Source organism: Mauremys reevesii, linkage group 9 (genome assembly GCF_016161935.1).
Source record: "Mauremys reevesii isolate NIE-2019 linkage group 9, ASM1616193v1, whole genome shotgun sequence".
NCBI lineage: Eukaryota > Metazoa > Chordata > Testudines > Geoemydidae > Mauremys > Mauremys reevesii.
The window spans coordinates 24058876-24074202 of NC_052631.1; the positions used below are offsets into that span (position 1 = coordinate 24058876).

Consider the following 15327-nt stretch of genomic DNA (forward strand, 5'->3'; position numbering starts at 1 on the left):
CTCTAGAAAAATGGAGGGAAACTTTTTTAAAAAGTTAAAAAGTGAAAGAAAGTAACCTTCACTTTAAAAAGTAACACTTTCTCTCAGTGAGAGGAAATTATGCAAAGTAACACTTGGACTTTTTTTCCAATAGGAAAAAAAATTAAAAGTTAGAATTTGTTTTTCTTCACACAGTCTCATTATTTTATTGCGCTATCTCTTTCTCTAAAATGAAAATGTTTTAAAAAATTTGTCAAACAAACATAAAATCTCTTCATTTTGTTTGTTTGTTTTTAATTGGAAACCTCTCCCCCCCCCGCACAGCTTGGTTTTGACCAGCATTCTTTGTTTGCTTTGCACTTTGTTTATAAGAGTAAGTTGGATAAACAAAGGAAGGACACAAGGTCCAATCCTGCTTGGCTACTCATATGAATATTATAATAATTAATTATTTGTGTAGTGCCACTGGTCTCCAGGACTCGTCACAGGCATGTTGTAAGACAAGGTACCTGCCTCAGAGAGTTGACAGTCTAACATTGAAAGTAATGCAAACGGGGTTGCTTCAGTGTGACATGCATTTTGCTAGCGCCAGGGTTTTTTATTTCATATTATCAATTTTTAAATGAGTTATAAAAGAAGATAATGAGGTGGGGCATGAGAGCAGGAGTGCATGGTAGTGGTGAAAGTCTAGTAGAAAGAGGTGAGGATGTAGGGTCTGATCCAAAGCCTCCTAAAGTCAATGAGAAGACTCCCCTTGACTTCAAAGAGCTTTGAATCACACTTTTATGTTTTAGACTTAAGTGTTTTCGACTCATGCAGGTATATAAGCTGTGATCACGACGCCCCCAATTCGGGGAAACACTTAAGCACATGACTAACTTTATGCATGTATGTAGGCAGTGTTTTCTTTGAAGCTCGTGCTGTAATTATGAAGAGCCATTTTAGTGATCAGAATGTTATTTATGTAATTCTGCCTCATGAAACACTCTTGCCTAGTGCTGCAGTCGGAGAACACATCTGCCCTGTGTATCTGCTAAAGTAGACAGCACGTGCCTCCTGCCTAATACCTAGATTGATGACCAAATTGTGCCTGCTAGGCACTAGGCTGTAAGGGCTAGGATGCTCCACACAAGTCTAGAGTAGCACCGAGAGAGGGATTGTGTATCAGAGAGCACCCTCCCTCCCTGAACTCCACAGCACATATAGATTATGTGTGGACATAGGATGGTGCAGCTTATTTCCCCCAAGTATGTCTGACTCTCTCTGTGCTCTGCAGTGACGGTGGGGTGGGATGGGGAGGAAAAGGTGGGAATGAAAGAGAAAGGAAATATGTAGAGGGTGAAGGAAACATGATTAGAGAGGAGAGGAGACCTAAGGAGATGGGTTTACAGTTAAGAATGTGATGGTGGAATGGAGAAGAAGCTTTCAGAAGAAGGAAGAATTGAAAATATAAAGGTGAAATAGCAGCATGAAGAAACTAAAGCTTAAAGTTAGAGGAGAGAAAGGATGGAAAAACAAGAGCTGTTAATTTTTTAATAAGGGTCTTATTAAAATTGCAGTCTTGTAGTTATCTGCTTAGACTAATTTCACTGTGTCATCTTTATTCCATGCTCTAGCACTAAATGAATTTTGTCACTGATACACATGCCCACTGAGCAGGACTCCTGGTGGTACACATCACGAGCCAAATACATCCCTGGAGTGGCTCCAATGAGATCATAATTCTGATCCCAGTTACACCAGTGTAAATCTGGAATAACTCTATGGAAATCAAGAGAGTTACACTAATGTGTACACTAATGCTGTGAGGTCAGCATCTGGTCTATTGACTCCAGAGAAATTACACCAGGGGTGAATTTATCCCAGAGTGTTGAAGTGGACATAGTTCTGATGCAAACTATTGGCCATTTTCTGTCACTTTGGGTCAAATTTTGCCACCGTTACTTATATTGTGGGACTGATTGGCATATGTCATATTGGCAAGGCTGGCAGAACCTGGCCCTTTGTAATTCTCCAAGATAAAAACATTCATTTTAAGTAGTTTAACCTTTCCTTAATAATATTTGCACCTGGGTGAAACAGACCTTTGAGGAAGCTGATAAGAATGGAGATGGCTTGTTGAATATTGACGAGATCCACCAGTTGATGCATAAACTGAATGTCAATCTGCCCCGCAGAAAAGTGCGACAGATGTTCCAGGTCAGTGTACTTTTCACACAGTGCAATATTTTGTTTGTAAATGCATATTGCCTTCTTGGAGAAAAGCTTGAGGTTACTGACAAAAGTGAGTATTTTTAAAGATTAATGAGCAAACCGTTCCATTTCACTGTTGTTATATAAGTGAAGAGAAGGAGAGAATATTGTGCTATGTGATTTCACCCTTTAGCTCTAGCTAGGTTGTTGACATTGGGCAAAAGCCCCCATGCCAGGAATTTTCACAGCTGATTAATTACAGTCTTGATAGAAAAGTAGTAGTATTTTGAGGTACGTGTCCCTCATCATATGCCATTCCATAAGTAGTTTATTTGAAATTAATGATCCTACTTATGTAATAAAGTACTTCTGAATGTGACTAGGGATGGCAGAATGAAGTGTTCAGTTAGGTTTTCAACATTAGTCTACCCCCTCGCTTGTCTTCCAAAAAACAGTGTCTCATTAACAGCAAGAGAAAACCCATGTGTAGTGAGTGAGGGGAGCAAGAGGCTGAAAGAGGAGTTGAAAGAGACAAGGAGGAGGGTGGGATCATGGTGCAGGGAGAACAGTCTGTTCCATTCTAATGCATGGAGCAGATTGCATTCAGCATGCATGCCCAGAGGAGCCCAACCAGAGATTTTGCCTGCCTGAGGCACAATCTCCCCAGTGCGTAAGTCCCAGCACACTCTGTGCAGGGCTGTGGCATAGGTGCCATGATTCATAGATTATAAGGCCAGAAAGGACCATTGTGGTCATCTAGTCTGACCTCCTGTATAATACAAGACTTCCCTGGATTCCTGTTTGAACTAGAGGATTTATCTAGCCCTTCATGAATTAAGTGGCCTCACAAATACCTGTGAGGTAGGTAAATATTATTTGCATTTTACAGACGGACAAAATAAGGTGCTGAGAGGTGAAGAAATTTGCCCAGGATCAGACAGTGAATCCATCGGACACTAGAATGATTAGGGGGCAGCATGGAGCATCCATTGGGAAGCCAGAAATAGAATGCAGGAGTTGGAACCTCTAAGTTCCCTGTCCTCTCTTGTAGCCCGTAGAATTTCTCTTGGTGCATGTTGCTTGCACTGTATCACTTTTAACTTCATATAAATATACATACCTCATGATGAAGGGCCCAGCACACACAAATCATAGAAAGAGCACACAGTTTTGGGCACAATTTGTTCTCATCATTTTGTACCTAATTTTGCTCTTACCCTAGTGTAAATGCAAAGTGGATCTGCTACCTAATCCAGAAGTGCTTGACATTTTTTTCATAGAAGGAAATGACAATTTTTGCAGATTCTTCTGTTTTTAAATTAAAGTTAGCAGAACTGATTTTTTTTCACTTTTAATTTTTCTGAGAATATATTTACCATTGTTTGACCATCTCTAATATTTACACTATTGGAAATGAAAGATGCTAAAGATGTATTGGGTACAGCAAGAGAAAAACAAAATGCAAAAACCAAGATTATGGGCCAAAATCCAGACCACTGCACAAAACAGAAGTTGTTTAAGATCCTAGAACCCTTTACATGCAAAAACGTGCCTGATCTTCTGGGGTACAATCAGCATTGCACAGCTGTAAGCCTTGGATTGCAGAGTACGGTCCATGGCTGTGCAAAGCCTGGGAAACTTATGGCCTAGCTAGCAGATGTAGAGAAAATTTAGACTGAATTGTGCCCCCAAATCATAAATCTCCTTTGGGTATGTGTAGACTTTAAAATAAGCAAACAAATCCTATTTGTTACCTTGTAAAATTCATTTCCTTCTCCACTTCTGTGCTAAGATCTGAGTTTATGGATTTAGATGGCAGCAACACTAACTCCTAACATAGTGTAATACAGGGATTCTCAAATGTCATTGCACTGCGACCCCCCTTCTGACAACAAAAATTACTACATGACCCCAGGAGTGGGGCCCGAAGCCTGAGCTTGCCTGAGCACCGCCCCTGGTGTGGGGGGCCAAAGCCAAAGCCCCACCGCCTTGGGTGCGAAAGGGATCAAAACCGAAGCCCAATGACCTCCGCTCCAGCCAGGGGGCCTGTAACCTGATCCCTGCCATCCAGGGCTGAATCCCTCCAGCTTTGGCTTGGGCCCTGAGCAGTGGTGAAATGGAGCCGGTTTGCACCGGTTCACGGGAACCGGTTGTTAAAGGGGTGGGCAAACTCCGGTGGCCGCGGGACCGTCCTGTCCGGCCCGCCTGAACTCCTGGCTGGGAGGCTCCCCTGACCCCTCCCCTGCCTTCCCCCCTTTCGCAGAGCCTCAGCGTGCCGCACTGCCGGTGCCAGCGCTCTGGACCGCTCCTGGGCAGCTCGGCAGCTCCTGCCGCTTTGAGCGGCATGGTAAGGGTGGGTGGGGCTGCGAGCTCCAGCAGGCCATGCGGCATCCATACACGCTGCCCTGAGCAGCATGGTAAGGGGGCCGGGCCAGGGCTGGGAGGAGGGGTTGGATAAGGGTCAGGGGTCAGGCAGGGAGCGGTTGGAGGGGGCAGAGGTTCTGGTGGGGGGATGGTGAGGGGACGGGCGGGTTCGGGTAGGCATGAGTTCCGGGGGTCTGTTGGGGTGGTGGTGGATGGGGTCAGGGGAGTCAGGGGACAGGGAGCGGGGTGAGTTGGGTAGGGGTGGGAGCGGTCCTGGGGGCAGTTAGGGTGGGGGTTCTTGGGAGGAGGTAATCAGGGGACAAGGAGTGGGGGGGGCATTGATGGGTTGCAGGTTCTGAGGGAGGCAGTCGGGGGCAGGACGTGGGTGGGGGTCGGATGGGGGGGAGACAGGCTTTTTGGGAGGCACAGCCTTCCCTACCTGGCCCCTGATACAATTTTGGAACCTCGATGTGCAGGGCCGGCTTTAGGATGTGCGGGGCCCGATTCGAACAATTTCGACGGGGCCCCGGCAGAGATGACTAAAAAAACACATGGGGCTTGTACTCACCAGGCGGCGCTCCAAGTCTTCGGTGGCACTTTGACAGCGGGTCCTTCACTCACTCTGGTTCTTCGGCGGCACTGAAGGATCCACTGCCGAAGTGTCACCGAAGACCCGGAGCGAGTGAAGGACCCGCCGCTGGTGTGCCACCGAAGACCCAGTAGGGAACTGGTTGTTAAGATTTTGGCAGCGCATCACTGGCCCTGAGCCCCAGCAAGTCTAAGTTAGCCCTGGCAATCCCATTAAATTGGGGTTGTGACCCATTTTGGAGTCCTGACCCACAGTTTGAGAGCTGCTGGTGTAATGAATGCAGCTCCCTGTGATTCCTTAGGTATTACTAATGCTGCAGCTGCAAGAGAAACAGAGAATTGTGAAGTCGCATATTGACAGGCAAAAGCCTTTTAGTTCACTTTCAAATGGAAAAGAAATATCTAGGGATGTAACATGATCTCATTAACAGGCAACCTTTTTATAACCCAGAGCTATCTATTATTTTGATTTGAAAAAAACAGGTTAAATTTTTTTCCTTTGTTGCTGGCAGCCTATATCTGGGTTCATTTCATAGACCTTGCAGAAATGGTTAGACCCTTTACTGTTGAAGAAAGAATGAAGTTTTGAAAGATTATTCTGTTGTTAGACTGGCTTGGGGACCAGGCGTATAGCCCTTATTTCTCAAATCATCCTTACTCATACAAGGGAGCCAGTGGACTTCCAGTATCACCAGATTTATGCATGATAAAGGATAGACATTGTGCCAAATTCTCAGTCCTGGATCAGGCAGCTTTGTGCTGCTCAGGTGATACAAAGCTGCTAGAAATCTGTCCTAAATGATTCCTCTTGACAGAGTTGGGCCCTGTCCCACCTGTTCCCAGTTTTCACTTGCACCGCTGAAGATGTGCACCTTTGTTTTGATTATGTAGACTTAAATAGTAAAACTATGCCAGACAGATAACCCACTACTCAGAATCCAGGAAATATTAGATGTATGTGATCCAGATAAATCTTGCCACAAGGCATTCATGAGTGAGGAAACCAGAAGCTGACTACAGGGCATCGACTGATATCCTGACTAGAAGATTTCAAATTTGCTATCAGACATGGGTCTGGGAAAGTTAACCCCGGTACAGTTTCCTTTTCCCAGCACCACTGAATATGGAGGATTCTATATTGCAGAGCAAGGGCATCCAGGAGACAACTGGTCTGTAAGGAAGGAGTGGGTGTAGAGCCATGGAATTATGAGGCTGTATTTTTAATGTTGGCATTTACTTATATAGAGTACAGTGATATTCATATCCTAGAAATGTGTTTAAAACAAATGGTAAGTTGAATACTTTGTTCAAAGATAAAGTGAAAATGGAAGGTGTAGTTCCAAACTGGATGACTGGGGGTGCTGTTCTCTGTAGTTCCAGGCTGGCTGATCAGCAGCTTCACTCTGGCAAGTATGAGAGTGGGCGGAGGAAGGAAAAGCTGACCCCAGAATAAAAAGAATCGGCAGTGAGATTAGAGTTGCCAACCCTCTAGTATTGTCCTGGAGTTTCCAGGAATTAAAGATTAATATTCCATTAAATATTATGTCATGTGATGAAACCTCCAGGAATATGTCCAGCCAGAATTGGCAACCCTCGGTGAGATGCAGGCTGTAGTGAGAATTTGTGTTCACATTTTATTGGGTAAACTGTTGGACAGAGAAACCCACCCTGAGGGAATTCAGGGCAAATCAACATTGGGAAGAGCTCTTCACAGAAAGTAGAGTCCTGTCCAGAGAAGTTAAGGAGGCACTTTCTTTAGTAGGACTCTGCCTGGCTGCAGGCATCTTCATTTGTAGATCTTGATGCAGGATCAGGGCATAAGGCCTTGATTAACTGAAATGTAAAGAAAGTGCATAAAGAAAAACAGTATGCACTGCTGTGAATGAGAGGTGTTATTCATGGATACACATAGGACACCAAACCACCTATAATGTTAAAACTTCCTTTCACTTTTTCTTCCTTGCACTGCTTACAATCTAAAACTCAGCAGGGAAAAGTCTTTCTTGAGTTTGAGTTACTATAGAGACCTACATCAAAGACAAAATAAATGATAAAACTGCTGTCAAATGTTTTGTAAATCCAAAGCAAATCCTCTTAGGCAGATGCTCAAAGTAAAAAGCAGTAATAACATACTGTAAGTACTGTTTTCTTCTCTAACAATAGCTCTGAGGACAAACTAAAACAGCAATCAAGACTGTGGAGATATTTTTCTGCGTGGAACGCTGCTGTTATTGCAGACTTAATCCTGTTCGCGTACGCTGTGCTGGCAATGGGATTAAATGATTGTTGCAATTTATCATGTTGACATCCATTTAGCATTGTAATATTATACAGAACATTTATAAATGTCAGATTCTACCTTTCGATGAAGTCAGTGGGTGAGATTCTGATGCTATCCAGTGTGACTCCACTGAATCAATATATCACTCTAGGTGTACACCAGAGTAACTGAGATCAGAATCTGCCCCAATGTGAGTCCTTCTCATGAAATAACTTAATACAATGAAATCTAAAGACAGAATTTGCCTTTTCACTGAGATTTTGTCGTTTTACTTTAACAATTGAATTTTTGCCAAGAAATCCAATAAGAATCCTTTTAATTTTGTTGTAACATTAGAAAGTGCTTGCTAGTGTTGTTGAGGATGAGTGGAGTCATGTGGCTTGAAGTGTACTGAAAGTGTATCTTATATGTATGTTCTATTCTGCTTCATTCCCTGAATTCATCATACACCTACCCAGCACACTTACTTGCATGTTCTTGCTCCTCAGGAAGCGGACACAGATGAGAATCAGGGAACCCTAACATTTGAAGAATTCTCTGTGTTTTACAAGATGATGTCATTAAGACGCGATCTCTACTTGTTGCTTTTGAGCTACAGTGATAAGAAAGATCATCTCACCGTAGAAGAATTTGCTCAGTTTCTGAAGATGGAACAAAAGGTATGAGAATAATAAATGTAGCTGATGGTCTTGTTTTAACACACAAGAAAAGTGTGCGACCAACGTTAGCTCTTACTTTGTCCAGGCTGTAAACACTAGTGAATGCTGAAAATGAAGGATTTGTAATAGAGATGCTGAGACAAAATGAATCTGATTAAATACTGTAGTACAACCAAATGCTTCTGGAAAGCAGGAGCTTTTTGATCCTCTAGGGGGAAAATGTGGCATATTAGGTAAATATCCACACTGACTTATACTGACTTCCAGATAACAAGTTTACATTTAATGTTAGTAATCCAACAAGCAATGTATTTTAGTGCTGTAATGTTGTATCTTATAACTTTTCTTGCCTTTAAGAAGTTTGTTTATATTGAAAGGAGGGTGCAATATGAGTAAGGGTGGCAGAATATGACCTTTAATAAATAAAAGGTTTGAAAAGCATGTTAGAAAGTGAGTGAGGATAATACAAATTACATTTTAAAGTAGAAACAATTACTTGTTTTTTAACAAAATAAAGTAGGATGAAGAAAAAGCTGAAGTCTGTGACTTTCCACATTTGATTTGCCTGTCTAGTTTTAGTTCAATAATTTGTGTTAAAATTAGTTTTTGATGCAACATCTTTTCATTTAAACTTAAATTCCATACGTTTCTTTAATTTTATCCTCAACCTAGGAGCCTCTAGGTCACTTAAAAAACATAAATAACATCTACTATTTTTTTAAAAAGCAGGACTTAAGTATTGACATATTAATAACAAAATTACAATGTTCGAGCTACTTGTACAGGAGATTTTAATAAAGTGGACTCACTTCAAGCTATCACTACTGACAATTGATTAGTGTTTATTGTAGTTTAAATATAATCTTTTGTTCATCCCTAAAGTGAAGTGATGAGCAATATATCAGTATTAATATTATTATGACAATCTCCTGTTCTGAATTCTGACTTGACTATGTGAGAATGGGGTTAGGCAGTGTGCCTAGAAATATAAATCTTTAACAATTTTTTCTGTTAAAAATCCATGTTCTTTGTACAAGGCTTCTTTTTTTAAAAGATTTTTGAAGAGATATCCACAGTTTTGTGAAATTTGATTTGGTTTCAAGTATCAGAGGGGTAGCTGTGTTAGGCCTGGTCTACACTAGGACTTTAATTCGAATTTAGCAGCTGGACAGCAGACCGAGCTCAGATGTTCTGATCAGCCATACAGGAAAAGCCTCGGGAAAATTTGAATTCCTTTTCCTGTCTGGCCAGTTTGAATCTCATTTCCTGTGTGGACGTCGTGGCGAGCTCAGCAGCACTGGCAGCGATGCAGAGCTCTCCAGCAGAGGAGTCCATGCAATCTCAGAGTAGAAAGAGGGCCCCAGCATGGACTGACCGGGAAGTCTTGGATCTGATCGCTGTGTGGGGCGATGAGTTCAGGCTTTGGAGCTCGCCTCAAAACGGAATGCAAAGACTCACTACGAGAAGGTCTCCAAAGCCATGGCACTCAGAGGATACAGCCGGGATGAAAATCAAGGACCTGAGACAAGGCTACCAAAAAATCAAAGCGGCAAACGGACGCTCCGGAGCCCAGCCCCAGACATGCCGCTTCTACGAGGCACTGCCTCCACTTCTTCTCTGCCACCACTGCCCCACCAGTGACCGTGGACTCTGAGGATGGAATAGTGTCAAGGGGCAGTTTCTCGGCGATGTTCGCCAATGGGGAAGATGAGGAAGGGTTTGTGGAGGACGAGGCAGGCGACAGCGCTTACAATACTGCTTTCCCCGACAGCCAGGATCTCTTCATCACCCTCACAGAGATAGACTCCGAATCAGGGGAAGGATCAGTCGGTAAGTGCTATAAACATGTAAACATTTATTTTTTAACAAAACAGGAATAAAAACTATATTAAAAGGTCAATGCATATAGGGATTGAACAGAAATCCTCTTGGGACAGTTCTACGAAGCTCTCTGAGAGGTACTCGAAAAGCCTCCGCAGGAGGTTCCTGGGGAGAGGTGCCTTGTTGGGGGCTCCGTGACCAGCATGGCACCATAGGGCCCTGGTCTGTGCACTCTGTTTCTCCTGGAGACCCGCTCAGGGTGATCTCTGCATCTAATTAGGGAATTACTTTAATGTTACTATTGTGAAATGCTTTTTTTTTTTTTTGCATAACAATGACGCATTTAACAGCCATGTCCTGAGAGCACATGAGATAGGTGCCCTGTATGGTCTTGTTCACAGAAACTGAGTAGACTGTGTTCAGTGTTCGCAAACATGTATCTTTGCAAGGAAATCACAGAGGCTGGCGACATTAGGGCGCGAAGAAAAGACTCGGGGAGATGTTCGCTGAACTGATGGCCTGCTCCAGAGCCGAGGCGGCCCAGCAGAGCCAGTGGAGGGAGAGGAAGACCAGCAGGCGACTCATACGCTGCTTGGACTAATGAGGAGCAAACGGAAAGTATGAGAATTGCTTCCCTTCCTGGCTCACCCGATCCAAAATCCAGTTTCATCCCCAACTGTGTAGTTGAGTATTAAAATAGTTTGCTGTTCATTACTGTTTATGTTTCTTTGCAGAAGACGACAGCCACCATTACCAGGGTACAGACATGGGGGCAGGATCAACAGCAGGTCACACACAGAGTGCAGTCACTAGGCACCCGGTCACTCTGCGAGGTGTCTGCTGCCCCAGGTCAGTCTGGGAGGTGTATGTTGCCCCAGGGTCCGGCGCCTGGCATCCACAAATGGCAAGGCAGGCTGCCCTTACCATGCCCTTCCACCCTAGCCATGAACCTCCCGATGCCCTGAGCCCCCAGCCAGAGCCCATCCCCCCCACCTCCTCTCACCTTCCCCACACCACCCCACCCTTTCTGCCAAACCACCCCTTCCTGCACACACCTCCTACCCGCCTCCCTCCAGACCCAGAGGAGCCATTAACTTTATTTTTAAACGGTATGTCACCGCAGAAGAAAGTTAACAGTAACTGAAGGGCAGGTTCAGCTTCTCTGTAAAGAAACTGAACAGTCACAGGTTACCCCGCCGCTGAGGAACCTAGCTTTCAAAGCCTCCCAGATGCACAGTGCTTCAGCCAGGCAATTTGCCTCAACATCCCATCCCGCCATAGAGGTCTCCCCCTTGCTCTCACAGAGATTGTGGCACACAGCAAGCTGTAAAACAATGGGGGATTGGGTTTCGAGAGGTCGAGGGAGTAGTGAGCTCCTCCTCCTCCCCCTCGCCCGATGAGACGCTCACTCCACCACCATTCTGCACTTGCTCAGCCGGTAGTTGAAGAGCTCTTGTCACTGTCCAGGGCGCTGTGTAGGCTTCATGAGCCAGGGCATTAGCGGGTAGGCCGGGTCCCCGAGAATCACTGTAGGCATCTCCACATCCCCAACACTTACTTTGTGGTCCGGGAAGAAACTACCTTCCTGCAGGCGTCTAAACAGACCAGAGTTCCTGAACACACGCGCGTCATGGGTTTGGCATGCCCCTCTGCTATGAACATCGGCCAAACTGGACAGTCTCTACGGAAAAGGATAAATGGACACAAATCAGATATTAGGAATGGCAATATACAAAAACCTGTAGGAGAACACTTCAACCTCCCTGGCCACACAATAGCAGATCTTAAGGTAGCCATCCTGCAGCAAAAAAACTTCAGGACCAGACTTCAAAGAGAAACTGCTGAGCTTCAATTCATCTGCAAATTTGACACCATCAGCTCAGGATTAAACAAAGACTGTGAATGGCTTGCCAACTACAGAACCAGTTTCTCCTCCCTTGGTTTTCACACCTCAACTGCTAGAACAGGGCCTCATCCTCCCTGATTGATCTAACCTTGTTATCTCTAACTTTCTTCTTGCTTGCATATATATACCTGCCCCTGGAAATTTCCACTACTTTCGTATTCACCCACGAAAACTCATGCTCCAAAACGTCTGTTAGTCTATAAGGTGCCACAGGATTCTTTGCTGCTTGATTTGGTTTGGTACTTACAAGGCTTTTCCTTGAGTGTAAATTTTGGTTTAGTACTCAGCAGTTCTCTTCTTGTAACAGGCTATGTTTTCATTGCCTTTACCAGGTAGGGCACTGGTATCTTTTAATTTAAAAAAATATTAGATATAAGCTATAAAACATGTACAAATCTCTGTATTTGAGCTCTTCAGGTCAGAGACTATCACAGAATTGTTTGAATGTAGGCACCGAAATCCACATTTAGGCATTTAGTTAAAAGGCAGCTTGATTGTCAGAGTTGCTGAGTACCAGCAACTCAGAGTGAAGACTGTAAGAGCTGCAGGTGCTCAGCACCTCTGAAAATCAGGTTACTTTTACTTACATGTTTAAATATGGATAGATTGTAAGCTCTCTGGGACAAGGGCTCTGTTTTAGTTCTTTGTCTGCACAGCATCTAGCACAGTGAGGTCCTAATCCACGGCTAGGAGTCCTAAGGGCTACACTCATACATATAATAAATTAAGATGTTTGTGGATGAAAGTTATCTTTAGTGTGCGGACAGCACCCTAGCATGTTGTGGGCAATGCCAGAATACAAATAAATAATAATAATGTCTTTTGTAGCCTAGAACCACTAGAGGGCAACATAATCACAGGTAGTAATATATGTATTTTATCAGGAAGTTTACATTTTTTTGTGTGCGTGTTCTAAATTTCCCAGAAATTGTTTTTGTTTTTTCCAAGGGAATAAACAAGCCATTAAACATAAAAAAATTACTAAAAAATATCAAACATTTCTACTGAAAACTTCTCTCTCTCAAAACTGGAAAGTTTCAATAAAATATTTTTAAATTTTAGCTACAGCCATTTTTTTTTGCCAAGAAATATTTTGATGAAGAATTTGGAGTGGTTTTAATATGGCTTATGCAGCAGTGATGGTTGAAGTTACTTGTCTTTTTGTTACTAAAGAGCATGTGTTTATGGTCTTTATATCCATTTACAGCTGTAGTGCCCAATTTGTGACTTTCATAACTTGCCACAGGCTGCGCAGATATGCTGCTGCTGACAAAGGCCAATCATGCTGGGTGTGACTGCTATTGTGGCTGTGCTTTATTCACTGTAATACCAGTGATTGTACACAGACTGCTTCACTTTGTCATTATTTTTTCATGCCCAGTTAGTTTGATTTGCAGTTATAACATGCTGGGCCTCTGTCTCACTATTACACAACTGTAGAGATTCTTGGGGGTGGGTAGCAGAACAGACTTCATTTAAAAAAAAATCCCCAACTGGGATAAGTATGTGTCCTCTGTTTACTTGACATTTTGTAGTGATTATTTGTGTTGCTTAATTGTAAGGTATATCCTTTGCTTGATTTAATGTAGTGTTTTGATTCTGCATTCTGAGAATTAGTTCTTGAGAGAAAGCAAAGTCTACCTCATCACTACTCTTTTGAAACAAACCCACCAGCTGGTATCCACCAGCAGGATGGACACTCTTGGCGTTGCATTCCTTTCCCCAACTTCTTTGCTCCCCTACTCCCCTTTCTGTTATCTTATTCCCTCTTCCCTGTGAGGAACTTATTGATGAGTGATGGGAACGTTACATGAGAGAGCTCTTCCTGATCTCCACATGCCCCTTTTTGGTCATCCTACATCTCATCACTAAGGCTACATTTTAGTCCAGGGTATTTTTAGTAAAAGTCATGGACTGGTCATGGGCAGTAAACAAAAATTCCCGGCCCGTGACCTGTCCTGACTAAAACTTGGGGGCAGCCCTGGGGGTGCTGCGGGTGCTGGGAGTGTGTACGCCATGGGTGCTGGGGGGGGAGGTGTTGGTGGGGCTGAGGCAGGTTACCTACCCAGCTCCTGGGAAGCGGCGACCTCCAGCTCCTAACTCTACATGCTGCCTCCGCTCCGCCCCAAGCCTCAGTTATGCAGCTCCCATTGATTGGGGCTAGGTCTACACTGGGAGGGGGTCGACCTAAGATATGGCAACTTCAGCTACGCGAATAGCGTAGCTGAAGGCGTAACTTAGGTAGATTTACCTGGCCATAAGGACGGCAGCGAGTCAACCGCTGCCACTCCCCCGTCGACTCCGCTTCTGCCTCTTGCCGTGGTGGAGTTCCGGAGTCGATGGCAGAGCGATTGGGGATCGATTTTATCGCATCTACACTAGACGCGATAAATCAATCCCCGATAGATCGATCACTACCCGCCGATCCGGTGGGTAGTGTAGACGTATCCTGGGAAGCATGGCCAATGGGAGCTGCGGGCGGAGGCAGCAAGTGGAGCTAGGAGCTGAGGGAGGGGAGTTCCTGTTGCCCTTCCAGGGAGGCCCCCCCCCCCCCCGGTAAGCACTGCCTTGCACCCCAATCCCCAGCCCTGAGTTCCCCCTAGAACCAAACTCCTGCAGCTGGGGGGTTGTGGGGTCTGAGACTGCCCCAGTAACAGCAGGTGTGACTGGCCCAGGGGCTGCCTGAGCTGCTCAGGTGGCTCCCGGGCCAGCCGCATAGGCTGCTGCAGTAGTCATGGAAGGTCACAGAATCCATGACCTCCGTGACAAACATGGAGCCTTACTTATCACTCTACTGCTGCTTTGCCAACATCTGATTGTTGGATGGTGGAGTTTTCTAACATCCTTCCCAGAGGGACTGTGACATCCTCCTTCCACTCTCTCCTCTGCAAGCCAGGTGATAGTGTCACCAGTTTGTGACATTTTATTTTAGGCCAACAGATGACTTGTTCACACACTCAAAAACAACATCTTGCTGAACCTGTAGAGGGTTGGGTTTTGAAAGAAAAATGTCTGCATCAAAATCAGTCTTTCATCAGCAGTGTATAAATCCCTACATTCAGAAGATTTAAGTTCCAGTATTAATTAGCCATATTCAGTAACTGATGTATCCATATACGCCTATATTCAAACATTACCATTCATGTAGAAGGCATTTTACAATTTAATGAAAGTAAATTTTAATTAGAATTGAGAGTCATCTCTCTCAAGTTAAAATTAAAAGAGCACAAGTGAAGGGACTCCTGTCCCTTAACAGCTGTAGCCTTTGCCTAGATTAGACATTTTCATTCCTACTGCACACGCAAACACTGCCACACAGACATCAAGGAGCCTGTGGAAATGATGAAAAAGGTAATTCTCAACAGCTTGTGATGAAGAAGGCTCTGCTAGGAATAGCCTTTACAATCAAAGAGCAACCTCTACTTGAGCTTGGATAATCAGTTATTTTCTCCAGCGAAGTGTTCTCATTTCTATTATCCTGTGTAATTCTAGTAGGCTTCTTATGGTACAGGTTTCGCTTAGAGTTATAAATAAAA

At 44.1% G+C, this 15327-nt stretch overlaps 1 protein-coding gene across 1 annotated transcript in view; it reads left to right on the forward strand.

Annotated features, from left to right (window-relative positions):
• Positions 1–15327, forward strand: part of PLCH1 (phospholipase C eta 1) — a 106980-nt gene that overhangs the window by 36010 nt on the left and 55643 nt on the right. The window contains exons 4-5 of the mRNA XM_039487276.1: positions 2049–2178; positions 7894–8064. Coding sequence (XP_039343210.1) covers positions 2049–2178; positions 7894–8064 — 301 coding nt within the window. The remainder of the gene's footprint in view (positions 1–2048; positions 2179–7893; positions 8065–15327) is intronic.